Below are 18,558 nucleotides of genomic sequence, written 5' to 3' on the forward strand. Positions count from 1 at the left end.
ACGCAGCGGGCCCGTCACGGCGCCTCCGCCGCTGCCCCGCTTCCCCTTCCGGCGCTCCGCCGCCTCTTCCCTCCCCTTCCCTTCCCCTTCCCCTTCCCTTCCCGCCCGTCGGTTTGAATCGCGGCGGGAAGGCGGGTGGGTGCCCTGAAGGGGCCGGTGTCCCCCGCGGGCGGGGAGGGCGGAGGGGCCGCCGGCCGCCATTTCCGCGCCTGAGGCGGCGGGTCGGGCCGGGCCGGGCCGGGCCGCCCGGGGACTCCTGCCTGAGGGGAACGGCAGCTGTGAAGCACGAGTAAAGGCGTAAACAGCGTCATGCATCGCCTTGCTTTAAATTTTTAATATGTATGTCTTGTTACTGATTTATACGTGCTATGTCAGGCGTTAGGCTCGTCTAATAGAGTGAGTTTTACTGCCTTTAAAATGAGTTATGCGTAATAGGTTGGATTAACGAGGATTTCCCCTTCTCTCCCAGGTAACTTTTGGTATCCTCAGTAACTGTATCCTCAGTTGTACTTTTACCAGCGTATACTGAACAGCAAAATGTCCTCAAAGAAGCAAAGGAAGAGAAATCATTCCGGAAATAAATCACAGGTAAGTTTTGCTAGGCTGAGCAGAATTAAAACAGCAAGCGTTGCGTTGTGTCACCGTGCTCTTGTGGCGTTGGCTGTGGAGGGGCAGGCGTATGCGTGTATACACACAAACCAGTGAGGAAATGTACTTCCACGCTTGGGTGTGAATGACACGTTTACAAATATTTCATAAACCAGTGCCCTTCTCCCCTACCTTTCTGCTTTACAGACGTGTCTGTGGAATACTTGACTTATAAGAAGTTGTGCATAGCTTTTATTATAAATTCCACCTTTTATAAGAAGTTGCACCTAGCTTTTCATATTTTTTTAAAGTGAGAATCATTAAATTGGGCAAGGATGGACCTTCATGTAATACAAAGATGAAAGAAAAAATATTTTAATGCCTGAAAAGAAGGCGGCTACAGATTACAGAAACCAGATATTAGACTGTTGTAAAATTTCTAAGCTTATATACTTGGTTTTATAAAATAAGATAAAGCTCATGCTACAGTATAGTATCAAATAGAAGAATAGATTAGTTTTATACCTTCTCTTGGGGCGGGGGAACATAGCCTGAGGAAAAAACACATGCTTCAAATACTTTATATCATAGCTCAGTAGTCAATATGGTCCAAGTTAAACGTATTTCTGATCAAACGTTTGTGAAATTCATTGCCACATTTCATTTGTTTTGCACTCAAAAAGCTGGATGAACTAGCTATTTATTAATTTCATACCCATCCAGGAACACAAAGCCAGCTCCCGTCCTCACTGGAAATTGCTCCCACCTGAGGAACCAGATGTCTCAAGGATACTGAAGGTAGCAGAAGCAAATCAACTGGAGGAACCTGATGATTCGTTTGGTTAGTATTAACTTGAATGTCATTTAATGTGTGATTTTCATGAACAAACCATATGGACAAAATATTTCAATGCTTTCCTGGGACAAGGTATTGTTTTTTTTACCAGAGGAAGTTATGGGCAGGAGAGACAGAGGGTTTTTTTGAGTGCGGTGGTATTTTTCTGTCATGTAGGAAGTAACAAGAATAATGCTGTGATACGTGCAAATAAAAGAAAAATACCACCTATTCAAGTTTTATAGTCTGAGTGGCAGAATTTCATGCAATATAACATTGCAACCATGTAAGAGTTTGCATTTTAAAAAGAAAGTTCAGTATCTTAAGTTACTCTCTATTAAATTACACAAATTATGAAGTGAAATTTTTTGCTATCGTAAGAGTACGCGTGGCAGCAAACTTGGACGTTCACAGGGATGTTGTTCTACTTAAAAAGTAACCTCATAAAAACATGCTATTTTTGGTGAAGCTTTAAAACCATTTCCATGCTCCATATGGGACTTGTGCAATGAGGCCTCAGTATACTGGAAGAGAATCAGTTTAGAAGGAATACGTGTCCCTGTGTGAAGTTCTCTGTTATTAAATACATATAGGTCTTATATGTCAATGTCAGTAAGAAAAATCTTTGAAAAACTGTGTAATTAGAATAGAGGAAATGCTAAGAGCTATTTCTCAGCTGTAATAGTTATTACTCTAAGAAAATTATACATGCAACTACTAGAAACAGCATTGAAAATGAACAATAAAGAACAATACAGCAAAAGGGTTGTCATAAGGGAAAGTCCGCAAAATGAAAAGCTCTTCCTTGCTTCTGTGGGATGTGTTAAAAACGATAAAAAGGATGCCCACTAATGTAAGCCAACGCTAAACTCTGGTGGCAATGTGCTTGAAAAAATGAGACATATACTACGGAAGGCAGGCTAAAACCGTAAGGTTCTCAGAGTTTTAATCTATCCTGGTAGCTACCTTCACGAATTCTACATTTACAGACTTTCTGTAGCAGCTGTAACTGTCGTCTTATACCATCCAACAAAGCAGCTAAAAATCCATATTTAAAAAAAAAAAAAAGGTAAAATTTAGAAAGTTGTTTAAATGTATAGAAGATGGGTGTATGCCATAGCAAAGAGAGACTTTAAATAAACTGTAAAAAGTGTTTTGCTTTCTGTGGGCCATACGTACGTGCCGAGCTTTCCTGCACCTTTGGGTTCAGTTTGTAAAGAAATAGCAGGTGGATGAGCATAGAAACTATGAAGCTTTTCACGATATATATTTTTCCCAATCCTCAAATAATACTTTTAACAAGACTTCCTTTGTATTAGTGAGCAAACCACAAATATTCTAACTAAATGCATGATGGCAGGCAGCGCTGGCGTGTCCATGCTCTTTGCCTGGACAGAGAGGAACAATTTTCATCCAGGTTATTTTCTGTTCTTTATAGATCACCCTTTGCACAGTACCGCTGTGGATGCCTATGGAGAGGAACATTCAGAAAAGGAGTCGCTTGGTCATGCTTCAGCACGGCAAAAGAAAAATGCAAAAAGAAGGTCTGATGGAAAAAAATAACAATTGCCAGCATTTAATTTCATCTTTAGTTTTTTAGATTAAATGGGAAAAATGTTCTGTTTGTCAGGTTTCCCTGTTTGCTTATTAAACAGGTGCTATAACTTAAAATTTCCCAGTTGAGAAACCAAAAGAGTAAGATTGGGGAATGTAGAAAAGAAATGGGAGAATAAATTAGTGTTTACCTTTTACAAGCAGTATATTGATTTAAGTACTTACTGTATTTTTTTTTCCAAATCAAAAGATTTTAAAATATCTCTGATATATTAATTAGTCCTCTAAATGCTGGTGTCTTTAAAGTTAAAAAGTCAAAAAAATGAAATATAGGTAAAAGTCAGTTAAACTATATGTAACGAAGAGAATGAATTTTTTAAAAAAATCTTTTAATACAAGTTTTAGCCTGTTTCTCATGTGTTAGATCAAATTTAGTTTAAACGTGAAATAGTTCTTATTTTAATGAAATAGCAAGACAATAATAGAGTTATATGAGATCGTGTATTTTTTTTGTGTTTTGATTTCTTACCCTGTCCCCCCACCAAGAAAGCCATCTCCTTTCCTGATAAAATATCCTCAGTAATAATTTTGTTTCTGTTTTTAAGTTTCTCCTCAAAAGACCATGGCTATCCCAGTGCTCAGGTAGTAATGGATTTCTAATTGTCGCAAGGGTTGCTCTTGAGGGATGAAGTTTCTGTTTCCCTTTAGATGCCATTTGCAACCTTTTAGTAGTTGATTTAAGAGACACAAAATGAGTGACATAGCAATACAAAACGTTCCCCAAAACCTAAGATGATTTTGTTTAGATGGTTGAAGATTGTTCTTTCTCAGTGTGTAGTGGATTTACATGCGGATATTTTTCTTTTCCTAGTAAACAATTGCATCGCTCGAAAACATCTGGTAGTGTTGTTCAGAAATTCAGCACAGCTGATCCTGAAGACGCACCCCTTAAGGAGAATGAGGTACAGAGAAAGTTGCATATCACCCAATTTAATTTTAATTACTTCATGCCATGCCTGCATTAGAGAGGAGTTTTTTCTTAGTACTTCGTTAGTACTTAATTGTGTCCCAAATTAATAATCCTCAGAGTATTTCTGCGAGATGGCCAGGTGAGATGCTTAAAGCTACGGTCTCAGGTCGATGGGGAATGTAACAGCCAGGTGTTCCTGTGTCCTCTAGCCCATTCTCTCGCTCATTTGGGAATATGTTCTGTATCTTCTTTCTATCTGGAATATATGTTCCTAAAGAATGGCATACTAAGTGGAATATAAATCTCTCGTACTTGTTCAATATTGAAATGAGAGAATTTAATTTTTCATGGATAAAATTAATCTTGAATATATATTAGAAATAGACAAAACCCACTTGGTTTTCAATGAGTGTTTTTCCGCACTTAGACCGCAATTAATGTAAAATGCTTTTGGCCACTTAGCTTCCAGGTGTAAAGAGGAAGAGTTATCTGCAGACTTGGGAAAGTAGGCCTGTGATAAAAGAAGCTACGTGGTAGTTTGCATCAAAGTGTTTTACATACTGAAAGTCATTGGAATTGTTGAAAATCCTTTTGCAAAATTCAGTCCAGCAGTGTGATCATTGTGCTGTGATTCTGGCAAAACTGCCCTCAGTGAGTGTGACTGATGTTTCAGTCATGAAAAGCTGAAATACTTCCATGTGTTCTGCCTAATTGCCATCTCTCAGAATTTTAAATGCGTAAACCTAGGGTTTTTTTTGATGTTAATCTGCTTTTTATATCATAGAACACTCTGAATGCTACTCAATTCCAGGCAAAAAAGAAGAGGCGGCCTTCAGAGAAGAGCACATCAGATCCTTCTGGTAAAGTAGACTTTTCAAAGCTTCATATGGTTTTTCCTCATTCAAGATGAGTGCTTTTCCATAACTGAATGGTTTTCATTTCTGACATGTAGCAGCATACTGCTGCTAGAAATGGGATGCTCTAGTTTTGGTCTAGACACTCATTATCAATGGTTAAATTGAGGAGCTTTTATCCTTACGCAGCTCTGATCCCCACGGTTTGTGTCCCTGGACTTGCCTATTGCTCCCTTGAAAAGGGGTAAAGCGTGCGTTATCCCTGGCACCCAGCCCGGGTCCCGCTGGAGGGAGGCTGGGTCCCCTTGGGTCCGTGGCTACGGAGCCCTGAGACACTTGAGTTACGTCCCTTGGCTCGGGAGCCTGGGGCTCCGGGCTGTGGGGCAGAGCTTGGGGTGCCCTGACTTAGAGCATAGGCACAGCCCTTCGTATAAAGACCTCTGAGACAGGCGCCTTCAAGGCAGTGGTGTTTTTCGGTGTAGAGAAACTGTTTCTCTGGTGTCATCCGGCTTCCTTTGAACTGTACCCCGTGACATTCAAGTGCTGGATTTACATTCGGGAGTGCGTGAAGAACCATGCCTTAAGGTTTTGTGGAATTAGCTATTAATACTATTGCAAAGTTTAAAGAAATGTATTTGTATATAGCTTTTTTTTGAAGCATATATGGTATAAATACAAAACGTATACAAATATGGTATAACAACTCATGATTCTTTGAGTCACGGAGGTTGCCCAAACTCAGGCTAATGATTTTTACAGCACAAAGAGCTGTATCTACAGTACACTGTAGAGTTTATCAGTTAGTGTAAGAACGTGCTCCTGGACTTGTTTGAAATGATGGAGAGTAAGTTGTATATAATTTATAGAATTCTAAAGTGTTCCCAGATAAGTCTAGCATAGTTCCATCATCAAAGACAGATGAAATAATTAATATTTCCCTCTTCTCAAGTTTCATATTAAAACATTCATGACTTCAAGATGGTTATTTTAATGGTGAGCACAAAAACTTTTCTGTTATTTTAGAACACGTACCTGAATTGTACAGTGCTTGTCTTTATTCTGTTGTTTCAGTGGATAGCCCATGTTCTGTTCAGGTTTGGTGTCCCAAGGAGCTGAAGAGATCTCCTAGAGATATTACAGAGCTGGATGTTGTTCTGGCTGAATTTGAGAAGATTGCAGCAAATTGCAGGTAAACATTCTGCTTTCTTGTGGCTGAATACCCAAAGTTTTAAGAACAAATTAGCTGCGTTTTTGCTAATGGGCTGTCGTTTAGGGAATGCACTATTGCATGGTTACATTCTGATGTTATTTTAATGATTATTAGCATTCTGTGATCTTGAGGTGGTCTCCAGGAATTTGATATTTTTCCAAACATAAGAACAGCACATCTCAGCTGATGTTTTTCAATGTTGAAATTAAGCTATTGCTAGTACATGAAAGACCTGCAGTTGCCTTTGCTATTAGCTGCTTAACGTTGCGGTTTATTCATTACTAAAAGGAATGTTTTTGGATTAAATTTCTCCTTTACTAAACCCAATGGGTTGTGTTTTGTTCCTCTGACTCCTCCAGAGAGAGGACAGAATCAAACGTTTGCAGAAAAGCCATCAATGGCTTCTGTTTGGCTTTCAAGGACCAAATCACCGATCTTGTAAGTAGACCACAAATAAAATCAATTTTGTGGTAGCGATTATAGAGCTGTATATTACACTGTAGTCAAAACGTGTATAGGTTTACATTGTCCTTTACACATTTATTTTATAATACTTTAAATTTTCTAATCTTTTGTCAGGATAAAACTGTTTTAAAAGCTCATGGGCTAGAGTTTTAAAAGGTTGATGATTTAATCTTTATACTGCGTCTCAGTGACTCTTGTGTAGGGGCCTGACTAAGGCCTCTAACGTAGTTCAGGGAAAATCATCCTTTTTTCATTAACAGTTTGAACCTAACTGTAAAAAGCTCATTTGCTTGGAAAACTAAGATTTCTTCTCACTAATTACGACGAGTAAAATAAACTCAGAATTTTGTAGGAGTTGTGATAAGTACAACGGATAAGTACTAAAACTATAGTTCTAAGTGATTCATTAGAATGGACAAATTTTTTGTCCATTATATATCTATTATTAGGTATATAAATTTTAAATAAAGTTATAGAAAAATTAAGCTAGGTAGTATCGCACTAATTGGTACAAGGAGTATTACTGGCGCTAACTGGTGCAAGATGACTGATTCTGTGCAGCAGTCATCTTCTGGCGTGAGGAGAGAGGAAAGAATTGATACACAACTGATACACCCGTAAGCTTCCTTTGAACCAGTGGTGGTGTTTTTAAACAGCTCTTTGTGTTATTCCAAAGTAATTCACGCAGCTGTGTTTTTAGGAGGCTGGAGGTGAAATCAAGATCCATAGTCAATCTGTAATTCTTTTCCTCTGTAGATAGCGGAAATCCATGAATTAAAGAATATGAAGAAGAAAAATGCGAAGGTAAATACATATATATCACTAGGTCGTACAGCATACAGAGGCGGGCATTGAAATGTCAAGAAGTTGACTAGAAGAAATAAAATCATCCACAAAAAAGTGTACTGTACTACAGAATCAGCTGCACAAACAGAGGATAGGGAACCACCAGAGGTTTTTTGGGAAAGACCTGAGTAAATGTGATGGATTGCAAACTCCGTACGTATACTGCTATACTGGTGTAAAAAGAAGGAATGCACATTAGGATGTGTAGGTGTCTATGCATGTGAATTACTCTTTTTTTTTTTCTTTTTTTTTTTTTAATGAGCACTGGTGAGGCCTCTGGCGAGCCAATTAAATACTGAGAACTAACCTTCAAGAAACATAGGTGAATATAAAATCTGGGAGAGCAGCAAAGATGGTGACGTGCGAGGATAAAATTGGATTGTTTAGTTTAAAGGAGAGAAGTCCAAGGGAGCTGCGTTCCCTAAATACAGGCAAAATTGTTGTTCAGAGGAAGGCGGTTCCTCTCCTCATCCGGAGCGAGTGCTAACTCGCTGGAAATGCAAGAGGGAAGTGTCGGCAGGAGAAGGAACTAGTGTAAGAACAGGAAAACATGACAGTGCTCTCATCAGGAGGGGTGAATGCCCTGCAGCAGAGAGATTTAAGAGGCTTTCTGCCCGGATTAACCTCTTCTGCAAACATTTTGATGACAAAATAGCTTTTAACAAGTAAAGTCAACAGAAAGCTTATTCTGGGAGGTAGCAATTAACGTGCTGAAGTCTTGTTGAGGTAATATGGTAAGCTACTCTGCATGTAAAATGAAAATTTAAGTACATCTACCATTCACAGCCACGCATTTATCCTTATTTTGCCTCTTACACATTTGTTTAAAATCAGATTTGTAGTTGCTAAATTTAAATTTATGATTAGCTTTGGTTTTGTTTTTAAATTGGATATTGTGTTAAAGAAAGCTTAATTATGGCAATCATACTAAACACGCATTCGTTTTAGTCTGCATTTTTAAAACAGAAACAAAGAAAAACCTGCTGGAGTTGGTTGTGTTGGAGTACAAAATGTCACAGACTCCTTTACTATGCTTGTAAATCCAGTGTTCCTTAAGAGAAATTTTGGATGGAGATGAGAGTTTAACACTTCAAAGTTCTTTAAAATGTCTAAAATATGAATTTCAAATATGGCAGTCTGTGAGGTCTGGTATCTCGGCATCTGCCACACCCAGAATCAGAAGCATAAAACCTCAAAGAGAAAAAGCCAATGAAATTTGAGCTGTTTGCCTTTGAAGTCAGAGAAGCATTTCAAAGACTTTCCCCACTATTTTTTTCAGGTAATAACAGACATCAAAAAGAAAAGGCAGCGACTGTTGCAACTCAGGGAAGAGCTAATTGGGTATGTTTCTAATGAGGCACAATAATAGCCTGAAGAATTTAAGGAGTCTGGTGTTTTGTAACCTAGAGGTGAAATTAACTTTTATGTTTTTTCATTTTGTTTTGATGAAACTCTACTTCTGTATTGCTTTACTGTTTTTACAAAAGCTCAGGGTAAGCTTTCCTTTCCATATTTCAGTTGCCTAGATAGTCATTCTTGCAAGTTCTCTTAGCTAACTGGTAACGGGGATGGTATTTCGGACCATACATTCAGAAGAAAAACACTTAACGTTACAACTGGAATTGCAAAGGGGATGAAGCATAAATTTGCAAAGAGCTTTTTTGGTTTTGAAGTGGAGAATGTAGTTCGTTCACCTCTGCAACTTGGCAGGGATGCCTCTGGGTACGGGGTTTGCTTCCATCTCACGTGGCCATGCAGTTCCCCTTCTCTAACTTGGCATTAGCTTTAAAGTATCATTTAGATACACAACACAGAAATTACGTTATTTGGAAGAACCACTGGACTTCCCTGAATCCATCTGGTTACTGGTGACAAGCTTTACATTGAAGCTGTGTATAACGTACACGCTGTAAGTTAACCCTGTAGGGACCCAGGGCTTGGCGCCACAAAAGCAGATGAACTATGGCCACGAGAGTCTTGTTTTCTTTGCAGTAAGTGCTATGGACAAACTTAGCTCAAGAAAATAAATAAAGGCATCCCTCACTATGGGTTTGAACCCCCTCACAGATTGAAAGCTGTCTTTGCACTTTGTTGTGTTTTAACCCTCTAATCATCTTAAGAAAGCTTCTTTGCTGAACACCTAATGAATGAAAAGGGCTGCTGCTGTTCAGTTTTCGGAGGGCTGATGTAAAGGATTGAGCCGTCCTGTTGCCTCGGGCAGCGGCATCTCTTGTTTGCAGATCCCGAGTACACTGCAGCGTAAGCACCTCAGGTGTGCGCAGCTGCAGAACAATGGGCACTTACCTTTCCCTTCAGTCTTCTTCAGAGGGAAATACATTCATAGTTCCTCAGGAAATAAAAATGCAGATACAGTCATCAAAGCCTTGATCTTTTTCAGAGCTGAACCGCAACTGACACAACTGCAAAGAGAATACGCTGAGTTACAGGAAAGGAAATCTTCCTTGTGGCAGGCAACCAAATTACTTACTGACTTAAAGGAGCTACAGGAAGACTGTTTGGATTATAGAGAAGAAAACCCAGAAGAAAAAGTGGTAGTAAGTACATATTTTCTGTCCGTTTCTGAACTGTTCCGGATCAGTTCCCCCCGCCCTTTTTTATTTCCTGAACTGGTGGGCATTTCTATTAACGTTTAACTTACACTGAATAGCAATATTTTGTTAATTGTCTTTGTGGAAGCAACTTGAGGATCATTGCCATAACTACTGCAGTATCTCACGCATTTTTTGGGTCTCATGTTTGAAACGGAAGTATATCAGAGAGGATTCTGCTCCCTTGCTGTCTATGTCCAGGAACTGAAAGGACATAGAAGGTTAACAGTTGTCCTCAGGTCTAACATTTTTTAATAGAAAAAATGAAGAAAGATTAACAGTAAGAAACAAGTAATCAGTTTCTTTTGTTGCTCTTGTTCAAAGGTGGGGAAAGCTCTGGTACTTACATGTCTGTTCCGTAAGGTGGTTAATGCCAAGAACAGCACTTGTATTCCGTGACCTTGTATTTCCTTCCCTTTCACCGTGGGGCAGACCTGGTGTGCTCTTTTCTGTTTCTGCATTCCTGCCAGATGTAAGGAAATCCTACCCTTGCAGAAGACCCTTCTTCACTCTTAAAAATCACTTTGCACCATTTCAGATAGAGGAAAAATAAATACAGATTTTCCAAGAGTTAAAAGTCTTGCCTTGTCATTTTATTTCCTTAACAGTATGGAATTTCCAGCCTCCCTGCTCTTCTGGTGGAGTCGCGGAGAATTCTAGGAGCAGAAGGACACTTTCAGAATATTAACATGAAATTGGAAAAGGCTCTGGCTGCACAAAGAGGGAAGTTACCAGAGAAACATTAAGTTGTTTTAATAGACTTTTTGACATTCGTTAGGAACAATTATTAGAATGGTCAGCGCTTAAAGCTTGTTTAATCATTGTTGCTGTATTTTGCCTCAGCGTTTAAAGGAAGTCAGTGACTTACTCAGAGATTTATCCTTCTGTTGTCAAATAGTCAGAATATCAGTGAAATTAATGAAATGGCAATTCCACTTAAAGTAGTAAAACTTTTCTGTGCTGTTGACAATGTTGGGTTTTAATCTTGGGCTATTAAAGTAATGTATACTTTCAATATATACTTTCAAAAGTGAACACATAGTCAACCACTGTCTATTGATAGATAAATATTTTTATTAAATTTGTATTTGAAATAAAAAATTTCCTCACATTTCTGGAAGTAATTTATTTTACTGGCTTATCAGTAAAACTTGGACATACAGCTAACAAAACAAACTGTACAGCAGTGAGTGCTAAAAGTGCTAAACCTGGAGCAGCAATTCCCGAGTTTTCAGTCCAGTACTCTTCAGGCCTGTGTAATCTTCCCTGATCTCCTCATGCTTGTTGAAGATGATCCAGTTGCGAGGATACTTGTTGCTCAGTTCTTTGTCTTGCAGCTCTGGAAGAGCATTTTTGACCTGCGTGGCGGGGCCTTTCGCAGAAGGCAGGCGATCGTGCACCTTGTGTTCAAGCAGGTTGCATCACTGGTGGTTGGTTTGCCAGCCAGGTCTGTGCTCAGCTGCTGCCTTTAGTCCACATGTCTTGCTGCCCTAAAGCTTCCAGAAGAACTTCATCAGGAATTTCTTCCATGGCATAATTCAGACTATCGCTTGCAGCTTCAGCAAGTTCCACGTCGTCAGTAGCTTCTAGGAAACGGGCATCGTCGCTTGTGTTGTCCCACTCGCTGTCTGACCACGGGAAGTCTTGAGACAAGCTTTTTTCTAGAGATACTGAGCTTTCTGACAAGTCTAACATGTTAACATGTGGTTCTAGTTTTTCTTCTGTCTTCCCCCTTTCATCCGTCAGTGTACGCTCTTCTTCCTTTTAGAAACAAGAATACTATTTATTCCATACAAAAATGGTCTTCAGCCCTTTAACTGCTCTGATCTCAAAGTCTGAAACTCGTACTGTCACATATAATGGATACTATAGAGAGCTGGACAACAAGGCAGGTTAATTTATAGCCACATTACCCCATGGAAGCCTATTTTAATAGGAATAAAAACTTGCTGGTTTTCAAGCAAACTACAAGTAGGCTGTTGTATGCAGCTTGTTAGCATAACAGAAGGTTAAAACTAATTTTAGTGTGTGTTTAAAGAGACTGTCAGGATCTGAAAATGCATTTAAATTACCCTTTCCATGAAATAACGCTAATAGCTATTGATGATCTGCTTAAGTAGCACTTAATGTGCCATTTTGTAGTGTGTAAAGTGTAAATTTAAAAGTTGCAAAGATGCCAACTCTTACTCAGTGGAAAAAATGATTCTGTTCAGGCCTTAGAGCCTAGCTGCAGTATCAGGTCTGTTTAAATATTCTACCCGTGTGGGTAAACATAAGTGCTTTAATACACTAAAACGACATTACATGAACTTCAAACTTGAGGGTCACTGACTTAGATGTGACTGACTCAGGTGTTCCAGGATCACTTCTACGTTAGCTGGCCCAACATGAACTCAAACACACGCAGCAGAGCTTAACTTGGGCAGGGTTTCCATTCTGCGCCGGCAGCACTCTTGTGGCTTGTGCACTGGGAACTGCTGCTCAGACCACAGCGGAAGACAGTGTTCAGTCCCAGGTGAGGTCAGGCTGTTCCATAACTTGGGCTTTATCTGCACTGACCATTTTTATGCTAGATCTGCTGCTGGAGAACTTAAAAAGGACAACATGGAGCTGCCACCCCAGCAGAGAGCTCTTCCATACCAGCGTTAACTCCTGTGTGGAGCTCAACAGCCTGCGTTAGCAGGGACTTCCAGAGACAGCTTTGCTCACAAGAACGTCAGCATATAGCAACAGGACAAAAAACATACCTCTTTGAAAAGAAAAGGGAGACAGAGCCGAGGTGGTAATGGAAAACCTAAATCAAATATATAGCATTAAGTAAAGTTAACATTCCAAAAAGTATTTAAGCGTAATTGCTTTGAAATCACAGAATACATACTTTGCGATTTGAAGTTTTGTTCTCTGCAGACTGGGTCATGACACTTTTGATACCAGACTTCTTTCTTTAGGTCCACCAGAATCCTAAGAATGAAATAATTTAGGTTTTAGTAACAGTACGTAAATGAAGTGAATGCATACGGTATGAAACTCTGACACTAAATGGACAGGGTTGGTTTGTCCCCGTCTATGGATATTGCTTTCGTGCTCTGACATGCTTCTTACATACTTCCAATAAAATTCAGGTTTCTTAAGCTAAAAAAAAAAAATTTCTTTTAAAAATTGAGACTAACATTCAAAAATGAAAACTGGTTAACTTATTTACATTAAGCTTGGAAGAAAAAGTCATTAAAGTAAGATTAGTATATGGGACCTAACTGCAAGATAAGATTTTGTTGCTGCTGCTGTTACAGATAATTTCATTATAAAAGCCAGATAAAATCAGTATTTCCTGTCAACTGATCAGACAGCCCAGCTTTTCCAGCTGTGCTCAAGAAACACCAAGTTAATCAAGCCTAGTGGCTGTGGGTTTTTAAAAAAAAAAAAAAATATTTCTCAAAAACACATTCCTTATCTTTCAGTTATTTTAAGTGTTACACAGAATAATTTTTAAGTGAAAACATTTCTACTGATGACATACTGCAATTCTAGTGTCCAAACTATACGAAGTCTGAGTCCTTGTAGAGTCACTGGCAAAACTTACCTTGACTAAAGTGGTGGCAGGAGTTACCTTTGTCATTTTAATAACATAAGAATGCAATTTTAGATGGGCTGTAAATGAATTTAAGAGTGGTCTGTTTTCTTTGTCTTATTTCTGATTGTTCAGCTTCCTAGCGAAGAAGCAGCAAAGCTTTGACGTACTCTGACTTGTATGTTGGTATCTTCAGGCAGGTATTTTAAATAGCATGAAGATGACTTCACAGAAATATTAGAAATACAAGTTCAGTTATCACAAAGTAAATTTAGAGGGAAAAAAATGGTGGTTTTGGTTGTTTGGTTGTTTTGGTTTTTTTTTTTTAAAAAGATGCTGTATCCACACAGAGCAAGAGAGCAGAAATTTTGTAACGGGTGCTGATTCTATCCATATAGAAACGGTTGACCAGGAAAATAAATAAAGCCGTTTTAAAGTGAATAGTTCAAGAGCATACATTATGTTGTTACTTTTGTGAGCTCTTCCAATATTTTCACACCAACGGTAACCAGAAATATCATATACAAGTATTTCTTCCAGAGAGAAATAATTCCATCGCCGTATCCCTGGGGGGAAAAAAAAAAATAAATTATTACGTCTTTAAAACTACTGCTGCGGAATACTCATTTGTAAATAGCAAAGTGGTCTTTACCTCCTTGCACCCCGTCTTTATTAACCACAGAGCGAACAAAATGATCAATTTCTGGATATGGTGAATCCTGGTAACCTTCCACGGAATCTGTTACAACAAAGACCACCGATACGCTCCGTTACTGGTTTTGTCACTGTGGTAGGTAATTGTTACATGTTATATAGAGCACAGACACAAAATGCACGTGAATCGTAACAAATCCTTAAATAAAAGGATTTTAAACCCAGTGTTAATTTCCTGTCCACCTTTAAACCGCATGGGACAGCAACGGGGGCAGGAGGGGAGGGCAAGTGGCATTCAGGCCACCTCTCCTAGAGGTTATCCAGGGTGTCAGTCACAGTACGTCGAAATCTAAGAGTTTTTTTTTTTTGTTTTTTTTTTTGCCTATAGAGAAGCAAAGGCTTGAGGTACCTCTACAGCTTCCGGTAGTTTTCCTGTTTAAAAAAGCAGACATTCTTCTCTCCTCCTCTGGAACACCAGATGACAGAACCTTTGTGTCGTCCCTCACTCTGAAGAGAAGAGAGAAGCCAAAGGAAAACGCGTGATTCTTACAGTATTACGTGGTGTGGTATAACGTGCTGTGACATAACCCAGGGTGGCAGAACAGAACAGAGTCACGGTGGCCCTGCTGGAGCAGGGGTTGGACCTCCAGACACCCTGCCAACCTAGCCACCCTGTCATCCTGATGCCACCCCCTCCACTGTCCCTGCAGCACTTTTTCTTCTCGTTTTGCGGGTTTCCTCTGACTTACACCAGCAGAGGGCAGGGATCCCTCCTCCAGAGCACCATCTGGCTCCTGGCACAAATCCCAGGACCCAGCCATTTACAGACTGCTGGGCCACACTCTAACAGCAGCATTTGCTCTAGATGCAATATTTATACGTATATACACATTGAAAGCTTTCTTTTCTTTTTTTTCCTCTCTCTCCCATGAACCGTAGAGTTCATAGAGTTGCCCTATTACCAGCTAGAAGCCAGATGACCGCAGAAAGATAAATTCAACACAGCAGAATTTCTCATCCATGTTTATGACAGACTCAGCCCATAATTATGATCCAAATACACGGCACGATTTGTGCTATGGGAAGATTGGCATCAGCTCAGGACAACGAACATCTCGGAATATAAAAACTGAAGCCACAACAAATATATGTTTTTTAATAAAACCATTATACGTAATATCATACAGAGGGATGTACCACTTTAACCTTCGTTCTGCTGCAGTAATGACTGGGATCACCTTAAGGTACAGTCAGTGCAGGGTAAGATGTATCAGAGGTTGAGATACAGAAAACTTGATTATTATACGTACCAGTATCCAACCTAAGCACCAAATGGGAAATGCAAGTAAATATGGACAAAAATCTTTTTTTTTTTTTTTTTTTTAATCATGCTTCAGAAAATATTTAGACTCTTCATATTTAATTGACTGGAAGACTATAATAATGGTTACATTTCAGCATTTTGAGTGTGTATAGAGAAATGAGGCACAACTCAGAAGCCGTACCACCTGTTCTGTGATTTTTAACCATTTGAAGGTGGGTTAAAAAAAAAATAAAAATACAATCCCAAGAAATTTTTTCTTCAAACTGAAGGAATTCTACTGGAAACTCCTAAATTACACTGTAATAACGTTCACGGAATAACTGCCCACCGGTAGTAGTTATTTGTAACTACTCTCCTGCTGCAGGAGAAAAATCACTAAAATATATATTTAAAAATATTTTCAAATCTATCAGAATGAAACAATTACCTGATGTTGCAGATCAAAGAGGAAAGAAAATATGCTTCTTCCAAGGAAACATTCTCTTCACAGTTAGGGACAAACTGATTATCCTCTGCTATCTTCAGAATCACATTTTTTCCTGCTTTTGATGATTTATACATCCGGAAATTTCTGTTCTTTGTATAAACTCCTACAGGAAAACAAGTATTTCTTAACAAAACAATGCTGGCTAGGAGTTAAGATACTTAGTACTTGTAAATTAAACAGTTTTCCTTAGACCCAGCTAGAGGTCTAAGGAACGGACAAAAACTCTGACTTCGGCTCACAACCCATGCAAGACACGCAACAAAGTACACATGTACATTTTTATTTATATTTTAGTATTGTGTATTTATGTTTATGTTATTAACACAAACACTGGGCAACTCTACATATGCATTTTAACCATTCTGACATTACCATTGCTAAAAGTTTCCTTTCAGTATAAGAAATTGGTGCTTTCGCACCAATTTTGTGAAATACAACTGAGCATAAAAGGCTGCACAATTATTTTAACGAGAAAGGACTTTATACTCATCAAACTTCCTGTTTCCTGTGGACCAGCCACCACTTGTCCAAAGCACGTATCAGGAAAATTTAATTCCAATCTCAAAAACAAACAACAAAAAATGAACAAGTATCTTTAAACATTGCTTAATCTGTCTAAGAATTTATTGAGGAGGGGGGCGCTTTATTTGTGGGTTGCATTTAATTTTCATGAAGATAAAAAGAATGTAAAGAACTCATACAACAGGAATGTCACAGAACTTTCTGTCCCTGCAGCCTCGTGATGTAATTCAGTATTTCCAGCTATTTTGATTTTAGCTTTCCAGTTTTGAGGTAACGCGTGTAACATAAATATTGAGGATGGCTGATTTCGGGGGAAGTAATATCAAATTTTTAAAAGGTGACACGGTAAACAATTTGTTTTTAATTTCCATTGGCAAATACGTTTGAAGGAATTTTGAACAGTAGGTGCAAAGTAATCCTTCTGAGTCAGTAACGTAGAAGCCTACTGTAGGGCCAACTCGGGGATTACGTTTCAACAAGTCAGAGATACTGAAGAGGCCAGCGATAAAAGTGATCCTGAATTCCACAAGAATTTGAAGGAATGGGGGTTCTTCAGAGAACTCTCAGAAAAAACAAAAAGAAGTCCTCAACTACGTAACACACTTCTGTCCGAAAGCATGCTAAGCCATTTTAATTGCACTGAGACAGGGCAAAAAGCAGAGAAACCAGCTACGAGGACAGAGAAGGGTGGAACTTTCAAACTCCAGTTGACCATGCGTGCTGTGCTCCTGGAGATTTTTAACATTTTAATACCACAAATGAACTAAGCCCAGCTGAGGCATGAAGTGCCCAACCCCAAATTTCTACGATTCTGTCATTAAAGCCTAACAAGTGCCATTCCAACCAGGGGAAGAAAGCTCAATTCCCACATGTGGAACAATACAGACCACCACGCCTGTCAGACTTCTTCCATGAGTCACAAGAAAGCAATAAATAATTCTTCCATAAACGACAAGAAAGCAATATACGCTATCCTCTTTTAATCCAAATAGGAGCATTAAGTCCTTAGGAACAAGATTAATTAGAGTGTTGTGTGGCAAGAGTTTCTTCAAACTTCAGAACAAAATAATTAAATAATTAAATGCAGTAATGGACCAAGAATCTAAGGCTCTTTTAAAGCACAGCATTTATGACCGTGGTTTCAGCACCTAATTGTATTTGGTTTAAATTCTGACCATAGGGACAACAATAAGAACACTGTTGCTCTTACTGTCTGTAATCAAAGAGCAAGGAACATCTCATTTAACATCTATTGCATCCCAAAGACATTTAAAAGCACTTATTGTATTTACCTAGATCCACAAAAAGTTGCTTGTCTCCATCTTTACCATTTACTATGAGAAAGGAAAATGCTGAATTTTCTCCCTGGTGTGATGTTTCCATATCCTTTGTCTCATGAGCAATGGCTGGCCAGCCTTCGGAAGCATCTTCGATGGCTGTGAGGTTTGTAAGAGGATCATCTAATCCAACCACTGCAGCAGAACACTGGAAAACACATCCTGCTCCTCCTCCTGGAATCACAACAGCAGCTTTGCTCTTCATTAACCTTATGGCAGGCTGCAAAATGGTTCTCACAAAGTTACCTGAAAAACAAAGAAGGAAAAAACCCACCCCAAAAGCAGATAACATCATTTATGAGTCAAGAAAGAACTTGATAGTTCCTGCACAAACATTTTTCAAAACAGCCAAGATGGAAGGGGTTGGAGTTTAGGGTTATTTTTTCCCCTTCCTGGATTTTTTAAAAAAAAATCTTTTGGACCAGCCCAGTGCACAAAATGGTTCTGGTTAGTAACTAAGAAAACCCACGTCTGGCAACAATTTTTACTAAACCTTTTTTTTAAAAAACATGACAAAATAAACAATTGTGCATATATTAAATGTATCATACAGACACAGTCTTGCCCTTTGCAATTTTACTACTGAGAACAGAGAGAAGTGAGAAGCAAGCTGGCAATCACCTCTTTAGAAACAAAGACAACAAACCCAAACCAAAATGCACAGGCTGTCACTGCAATTTCCCGAACTAAATTCAAAGTCCCAGATAAAAGTGCAAAACTGAAATAAACGTCTTT

General features: G+C 38.9%; 2 protein-coding genes across 8 annotated transcripts in view; one reads left to right on the forward strand and one right to left on the reverse strand.

The window, feature by feature from the left end:
- On the forward strand, positions 1–11,041 carry CENPU (centromere protein U). 3 transcript variants are annotated; one of them, XM_074588323.1, is made up of 12 exons: positions 1–135; positions 470–588; positions 1,312–1,429; positions 2,862–2,967; positions 3,849–3,939; positions 4,732–4,807; positions 5,873–5,990; positions 6,371–6,449; positions 7,233–7,280; positions 8,602–8,663; positions 9,721–9,877; positions 10,540–10,826. In XM_074588323.1, the coding sequence occupies exons 2-12, from the start codon at positions 538–540 to the stop codon at positions 10,675–10,677; spliced, it is 1,044 nt and encodes a 347-aa protein (XP_074444424.1). In that variant the 5' UTR covers positions 1–135; positions 470–537; the 3' UTR covers positions 10,678–10,826. The 3 variants fall into 3 exon arrangements, with proteins under 3 accessions (XP_074444424.1, XP_074444423.1, XP_074444425.1); XM_074588322.1 differs by having other exon boundaries at positions 126–339; positions 10,540–11,041; XM_074588324.1 differs by lacking the exon at positions 1–135 and adding an exon at positions 219–339 and having other exon boundaries at positions 4,759–4,807.
- The window catches only part of PRIMPOL (primase and DNA directed polymerase), a 19,371-nt gene continuing 11,852 nt past the window's right edge, over positions 11,040–18,558 (reverse strand). For 2 of the 5 annotated variants that reach the window (XM_074588317.1, XM_074588320.1), the window contains 8 exons: positions 17,779–18,069; positions 15,905–16,067; positions 14,563–14,660; positions 14,152–14,238; positions 13,957–14,065; positions 12,810–12,892; positions 12,679–12,725; positions 11,248–11,692 (listed from right to left, as the gene is read on the reverse strand). In XM_074588317.1, the coding sequence (XP_074444418.1) occupies positions 11,387–11,692; positions 12,679–12,725; positions 12,810–12,892; positions 13,957–14,065; positions 14,152–14,238; positions 14,563–14,660; positions 15,905–16,067; positions 17,779–18,069 (1,184 nt within the window). In that variant the 3' untranslated portion in view covers positions 11,248–11,386. Of the gene's footprint in view, positions 11,693–12,678; positions 12,726–12,809; positions 12,893–13,956; positions 14,066–14,151; positions 14,239–14,562; positions 14,661–15,904; positions 16,068–17,778; positions 18,070–18,558 lie in introns of all 5 variants that reach the window. The other 3 variants (XM_074588318.1, XM_074588319.1, XM_074588321.1) reach the window with 3 other exon arrangements.

Source organism: Larus michahellis, chromosome 5 (assembly GCF_964199755.1).
Source record: "Larus michahellis chromosome 5, bLarMic1.1, whole genome shotgun sequence".
Classification (NCBI taxonomy): domain Eukaryota; kingdom Metazoa; phylum Chordata; class Aves; order Charadriiformes; family Laridae; genus Larus; species Larus michahellis.